This window comes from Clupea harengus, chromosome 9 (genome assembly GCF_900700415.2).
Source record: "Clupea harengus chromosome 9, Ch_v2.0.2, whole genome shotgun sequence".
Lineage (NCBI taxonomy): Eukaryota > Metazoa > Chordata > Actinopteri > Clupeiformes > Clupeidae > Clupea > Clupea harengus.
In genome coordinates this window covers 24286792-24294291 of record NC_045160.1, presented here as the reverse complement: position 1 = coordinate 24294291, position 7500 = coordinate 24286792, and the positions used below count along the sequence as shown (strand labels likewise).

At 50.5% G+C, this 7500-nt stretch overlaps 1 protein-coding gene across 1 annotated transcript in view; it reads left to right on the top strand.

The window, feature by feature from the left end:
• The first annotated feature begins 437 nt into the window (after nt 1-437).
• The window catches only part of si:cabz01090165.1 (uncharacterized protein LOC100333421 homolog), a 22641-nt gene continuing 15578 nt past the window's right edge, over nt 438-7500 (top strand). The window contains exon 1 of the mRNA XM_012838302.3: nt 438-1810. Within this exon, the coding sequence (XP_012693756.3) occupies nt 447-1810 (1364 nt within the window). The 5' untranslated portion in view covers nt 438-446. The remainder of the gene's footprint in view (nt 1811-7500) is intronic.

The window sequence follows — 7500 nt, the reverse complement described above, 5'->3', positions numbered from 1 at the left end:
TCAGCAGTCTCTGTTGCAGTGCACTGGTTCTGGATCAGCAGTCTCTGGTGCAGTGCACTGGTTCTGGATCAGCAGTCTCTGGTGCAGTGCACTGTGATCACAGCTGACCCAGGAATGGACATCTGATTAGAGCCAGATTCATTTTAGCCGCTATGTGGGCACTTCCTCCCCCTGTCCATGTTTTCAGGATGTTGCTTGTTGAAACAGGGATACTACATCTCCTTCCGCCTCGCCATGACGATGACCCCTCTGCTGACCCCAACCAAACAGCAGGTGTCATTGCAGCGGATCAGGCATTGGTCTGGCCTGGCTTACAGCTGGCTCTAGTCCATCTGAAGCTGCTATCTTTAGCGCTTTCTTGGGGGCTCTTTTTCTGGCACTAACTCTAGGGTTTTATGTTTGTGTGTGTGTGTGTGTGTGTGCGTGTGTCTTGCAGGATATCCGTGATGGGGCTCCTCTTCCTCTGCCTGGTCCTGTTGGCGGCGCCGGCCGCCTCCATGCTGTGCCCCAAGCGCTGCACCTGCCAGAACCTGATGCCCTCCTACACGGTGCTGTGTGCCAAGACGGGTCTGCTCTTCGTGCCGCCCAACATCGACCGCCGCACCGCCGAGCTGCGCCTCATGGACAACTTCATCACCACGCTCCGCCACCGCGACTTCGCCAACATGAGCAGCCTCATCCACCTCACGCTCTCGCGCAACACCATCAGCCAGATCCGCCCCTACGCCTTCGCCGACCTGCAGGACCTCCACGCCCTCCACCTCGACGCCAACCGGCTCACCGCGCTGGACGACACGCACCTGCAAGGCCTGGTCAACCTGCGCCACCTCATCCTGGCCAACAACCAGCTGCACAGCATCTCGCACAGCGCCTTTCAGGACTTCCTGGAGACGCTGGAGGACCTGGACCTGTCTTACAACAACCTGGTGGACGTGCCCTGGGACACCATGGGCATGCTGGTGAGCGTCAACACGCTCAGCCTGGACCACAACCTCATCGAGTTCGTGCCCGAGGGCATCTTCTCCAACATGCACAAGCTGGCGCGTCTGGACATGACGTCCAACAAGCTGAAGAAGATCCCGCCCGACCCGCTCTTCCTCAGGATCCCTGTCTACACCAAGCTGAAGGGCTCGCCGCTCACGTCACTGGTGCTGAGCTTCGGCGGGAACCCGCTGCACTGCAACTGCGAGCTGGTGTGGCTGCGCCGGCTGACGCGCGAGGACGACCTGGAGACGTGCGCCTCGCCCCGCGAGCTCGCCGGCAAGTACTTCTGGACCATCAAGGAGGAGGAGTTCACGTGCGAGCCGCCCATGATCACGCGCCACAGCCCCAAGACCTTCGTCATGGAGGGCCAGCGCGTGAGCCTGCGCTGCAAGCCCGTGGGCGATCCGGAACCTTCCACGCACTGGATCAGCCCCGACGGCAAGGTGATCGGCAACACCTCGCGCACCACCTGCTACGAGAACGGCACGCTGGACATCCACACCACCACCGGCAAGGACTCGGGCATGTTCACCTGCATCGCCTCGAACGCGGCGGGCGAAGCCACCGAGAAGGTGGAGCTGGTCGTCAACCCGTCCCCGCACTACGACCCCAAGCTGGACCCGGAGCCGGGCCCGTCCGACATGCCCACCTCCATCAAGTCCAACGCCAGCGGCGGCCACCACAAGATGGACCACCAGCGGGTCATCGTGTCCGAGCTCTCCTCGTCCTCGGTCACCATCCACTGGCCGCCTCAGAGCCACATTCCCGGCGTGAGGATGTACCAGATTCAGTACAACAGCTCCACGGATGATATCCTCATTTACAGGTGAGCTCCACATACGATATACTCATTTACAGGTGAGCCAGCCACGTCACCAAGCATCAGGTCAAAGATGAAAGCCTCGAGTGCCAGAGTCTTTTGAAATCACTTCTAATTATTGTCTATTAAGGATGGCACGCATACAGAGCGAGAGAGAGAGAGCATGAGAGGGAGATGGCTGTATTTGATAGCACTTTGGTAGAAAGCATACTTGCACAGTTCTTTCAGTATTGTCATTTATGGAGCATCCTCAATTGAAACAAGTCAAGTCACCATCAAGCTACATTAAACAGTTTAACAGATGATATGCAGGTGGCATCACAATGATTAAGACGTGTCTTGACAATTAGCATTAAACAATTGCCATCTAACAACGGAAACTGCACATTGTACCACTTAGGATGAGTCACCATTGTTTTCCAACAAAAGTGTAGGTACATTAGTGTGTGTGTGTGTGTGTGTGTGTGTGTGTGTGTGTGTGTGTGTGTGTGTGTGTGTGTGTGTGTGTGTGTGAGTGCGTGCGTGCGTGCGTGCGTGCGTGTGTGTGTGTTTGTAGGTACATTAGCTCTTTTCTCATGCAGGGGCACCAAGATAATGTCCGTTCAATTGCTCTGGATGGGCACCATATAAATGTGGGTCCAATTGGTCATAAATGTTAATACTTTCTTCTCAAGGGCCACCCTGTGCTATCCTGATAACAGCATCAATAAAAGGTTTGGATAGGCATCAACTATTCAACACAACAGCAGATCCATTACTGTAAGTTATGAATAGCTAGTAAAGATTGAAGGTCTTTGGGGTTCTGAATAGCAGAGGTTAGCATTGAACATTAAATAGACCAGAATATACGATCAAAAGCATTTATTAAAATTATCTAAAGTAAAACACACTATGAAGTCTAACTAAATGTACCTAACTAATGTACTAAAGGGGACTGTGTGTGTGCATGTGCGTGTGTGAGTGTGTGTGTGTGTGCGTGTGTGTGTGTGTGTGTGTGTGGTGCGCGTGTGTGTGTGTGCGCATGTGCATGTGTGTGTGTGCGTGTGCGTGCGTGTGCATGTGCGTTTGCGTGCGTGTGCGTTTGCGTGTGAGTGTGTGTGTGTATGTGCGTGTGTGTGTGTGTGTGTGTGTGTGTGTGTGTGTGTGTGTGTGTGTGTGTGTGTGTGTGTGCGTGCGTGTGTGTGTGTGTGTGTGTGTATGCAAGCGTGCTGCTTGAGCGTGCGCATTTTGGGTGTGCGCCAGGAGGAATCTCCGTGTGTGTGTCTTTGTGTGTGTCACGAAAACACAAACGAGGTCCAACACAAGGGAGTGTGTGAAGCGGGAGCTTTGGGTTTCCTCTGCGTGTATGTAGTTATGTTCAAGGCCAACGTGTGTGAATGTAGCCACGACTGGTTCATGGTGCCGGGCTAGGAAACAGGATGGTTCGTTTGCATGCAAGTCTGTGTGATGCATGATGGCTAACATCAACGTGAGGATGGCGTGGTGAAGCAGCCAACCACCTCATGCCTAACCATGAAAAGGTGTCACAAGAATAAAGTTCAGTGGACAAACCAAAAGCAATAAATGAACATTGATGAAAGATAAGCAGGCCACTGCTTAGCCAAGTAATGATGATGCTATGCCTTGCATGCCCAGCTACCAGTCCAGAAAAGGGAAGGGGTTCCTTCATGTGCTGCTTTGTTAGTCATTCGTTAGTCATTGATGAACCAGGCTGGGAAGAGTTTGTGGTTCAAAGATTGGTTGCAGTGCTGTGCTGTGCAGTGCTGTGCTGTGCTGTGCTGTGCTGTGCTGTGCTGTGCTGTGCAGTGCTTTGCTGTGCAGTGCTGTGCTGTGCTGCGCTGTGCTGTGCTGTGCTATGCTGTCTTGTGCTTAGCTCGTACACATATTTACTAGTTCTTAGCTGACGAGAAATCTTAGGCAAGCTTGTCTGGCGTGGCTTCCGTGAGATAAGAGTTCAGTGTGTCTGCCCTGAGCAGACTACATAGTGGAGAGGGCAAGAGGTGAGAGAGGAAAGAGAAAGAATAAAAGAGACTTGGGGTTTTGTTGGCCAGGACAGGACCGTGGTTTAAGTGATATCAGTTTACTGTCACAGTGATTACACCAGTAACAAAGGAAGTGTGGAGGAGAGATGCAGCCATTTAAGCAGTGGCCTCCATTTCACAGTATAATAGCAGTTCCTGATTAAATCACACAATGAACACATTTATCTGCGGAGTTCCAATTGTACCTACGAGAGCAAAAGTGATTTTGTGTTGAAGTTGTCTTCCTCAGAAGTGTTCCTCACAAACGATAAGTGAGCTCTTGGGGCTGGGTGTGTGTGTGTGTGTGTGTGTGTGTGTGTGTGTGTGTGTGTGTGTGTGTGCGTGTATGTGAGCTCTACCCAGAGGGCTGGGGTGTGTGTGTGTTTGTGTGTGTGTGTGTGTGTGTGTGTGTGTGTGTGTGTGTGTGTGTGTGTGTGTGTGTGGTGTGTGTGTTTGTGTGTGTGTGTGTGTGTGTGTGAGCTCTACCCAGCCCTGCAAACGGCACTCAAGAGCAAATGAGCCCGCCGTGAAAAAGAAAAAAATTGTGCTGAAATTGCCGGTTACTTTTACAATGGAATTGAAAGATCCTGTCCCGTGGGGAACATTTACCATCAAAACCTGTCTTTCAATTTTAGGTTGCACCCCGCGCTTCAGAGGAGCTTGGAACCCACCGACATTTACATACAAATGAACCCAAATCCTCGCCAAATAAACTCAGAGCGATACACACTCAGAGAGTGATAGCCTCTCTTGTTTCTGCCACTGAGGACTCGAGGAAAATCCCCGAAAGAAATGAACAACAAACACACCAACACAAAAAAAAACACACACAAGAAATATTTATAAAGATTTGGATATAAAAATGTGCTCAGTGTGTGTGAAATGAGAATATGACTGAGTGTGTTAGTTACCTCAGTGATAGTGCTATTAGCTACCTCCTGCCAGGTAGACCTTCACCTACGACTATCTCCTGTTAGACTCTCTTTCTGGAATGGTGATACGCTGAAAATTCTGATATTAATGATGAGTTATTGATTGTTACCCTTGCCTTTTGTGCAATACTCAGAGACATCAGAAAAGCTTGGCCTCCTTGGCAGGGAGGATTTTTAGTTTCCATCTTTTTTTTCTTCTTCTTCTGGCTTTTAGCCTGCTTTTCTTTTCACTAGGTTTCTTTTTCTTTTTTCTTTCGTTCTCCTTCGTGTGTGCACTGAGCAACAGCAGCAGCTTCGTCCCATTCTTCACGTCCTGCCCCAAGGTTCCCACTGTCTCGGAGAATGGATTATTCCCGCTGCCTGTTGCTAGGTTCACCTCCATACAGAAATGATTACATTGATTTTTCTTTTTAATATCCCCCCCCCCCCCCCCCCACCCCCCCCTCCGACAGTGACTCTGGAGCGATTCTTCACCGAGGAAGCCTGTTAGCATGTAATTAACTTCCGCCGTATCCCCGTGGATAGATTAAGAGGGGGAAAAAGGACACATATGAAAAGCAATTTGCTGTTAATTATGTGGAAAGCAAAGGGAGTTCTTTGGTTTATGACGCTGCGCTGTAATCAGAATGCATTTCAGAATCAATTAAGCACACACGAGTCTCGGTCCCCGTGGCTCGATGAGTTAGGGAGCGAGTTGGGGCCCCGGCTAGCCGCTGGATCCCCGGATCCCCGTCAGATTAGAGTTAGCTGAGCTGTGGGCCGTTACTGCTGAGGAGATCAGAGTTAGCTGAGCTGTGGGCCGTTACTGCTGAGGAGATCAGAGTTAGCTGAGCTATGGGCCGTTACTGCTGAGGAGATGGCCATGGAGTTTAGACAGAAGATGTGGGTGTGAGTAAGCAGATGTTTGGTGAAGTTCAATATGCTCCTGGATCAGGGCCAGATCAGGGCTATATCAGGGCCAGATCAGGGCTATATCAGGGCCAGCTCAGGGCCGGATCAGGGCTATATCAGGGCCAGATCAGGGCTATATCAGGGCCAGATCAGGGCCAGATCAGGGCTATATCAGGGCCGGATCAGGGCTATATCAGAGCCAGATCAGGGCCGGATCAGGGCTATATCACGGCCTCGTCAGGACCGATCCAGGGCTGCATAAGCTTCCAACTGGGTTGCTATCTGGAGAGGCTGAGAATGACATCAGTAGTCAGTCCTCTATTCACTCTCACATCCCCTACAAGACCTCTCTTATCTCCTCTTGGCTTTTCCTCCATCATGCCATTTCTGTCTTTTCCTCCTCATCTCTCTCTCTCTCTCTCTCTCTCTCTCTCTCGATGTCTCACTTTCTCTCTCTCTCTCTCTCTCTCTCTCTCTCTCTCTCGATGTCTCACTTTCTCTGTCTCTTACTCTCTCTCTCTCTCCATCTCTCTCTCTCCATCTCTCTCTCTCGATGTCTCACTTTCTCTGTCTCTTACTCTCTCTCTCTCCATCTCTCTCTCTCCATCTCTCTCTCCATCTCTCTCTCTCTCATCTCTCTCTCTCCATCTCTCTCTCTCCATCTCTCTCTCTCTCTCTCCATCTCTCTCTCTCCATCTCTCTCTCTCTCTCGATGTCCCCCTTTTTTCTCTTTGTCTCTATTTTGCCTTTTGGTTTCTCATCCTGTCCTTCTCCCTCTCTTTCCCCTTCATCTGGCTCTGTGTAGCTGTGCTCCATACCTCTCCATATCACCCCTCTGATTCTCTCCATCACTCTCTCTCTCTCTCTCTCTCTCTCTCTCTCTCTCACTCTCTCTCTCTCCATCACTCTCTCTCTCTCTCTCTCTCTCTCTCTCTCCATCTCTCTCTCTCCATCACTCTCTCTCTCTCTCTCTCTCTCTCTCTCTCTCTCTCTCTCTCTCTCTCTCGATGTCTCACTTTCTCTCTCAGTCTCTCTCCTTCTCCCTGTTTCTGTTCTGTCACCCTATCCTTCTCTCAATGTCTCATTCTCTCTCTCTCTCTCTCTCTCTCTCTCTCGTTCTCTCCTCTTCTATTCCCCTGCTCCTCATCCTAAGGAGGAGAAGTCAACAATATGGTGCCTCGTTCTTCTCTTGCGTCACAGCGGAAATTGGAAAAGAAGTCAGAGTCGAGAACAAATTGACTGTGCTAAGATGGCTGCAGAGACTCCCAGTATACAAAACCAAAAATATATTTGAGGGAAATAAATCCCAATGTATGGCAGAACTGAATCACAATACTTTCATTATAAAATGTAAAGAATCCCAATAGTATTGTATCATGGCCTAATTATCGCGATAGTATCATATAGTCCACGCTGTCGCAATTTCCACCCCTACTGCACAGACATGGATGGTAGTAGATGGTAGGTTGAGCTGCTGAACACACACACATACACAAACACACACAGATGGCAGCTACTGCTGAACACACACACACACACAGAGATCTCAAGGCAAGCTGCTGAAGCTGCCCAACATCACCAGCTTCCCTCTCTCTCTCTCTCTCACACACACACACACACACACACACACACACACACACACACACACACACACACACACACACACACACACACACACACACACACATAAGCTTAGACTTACACTCACTCCCACACACTTATACTGACATGCACACACCCACACACACACGTCTCTAACCAAGCTCCCAGCAGCCCTAGCTCAGCGGCAGCGACTCGACTGACGGCTAAATGACAGCAGGGGTCAGAGGGGTCGTGATGCGAAGAGCGTCAC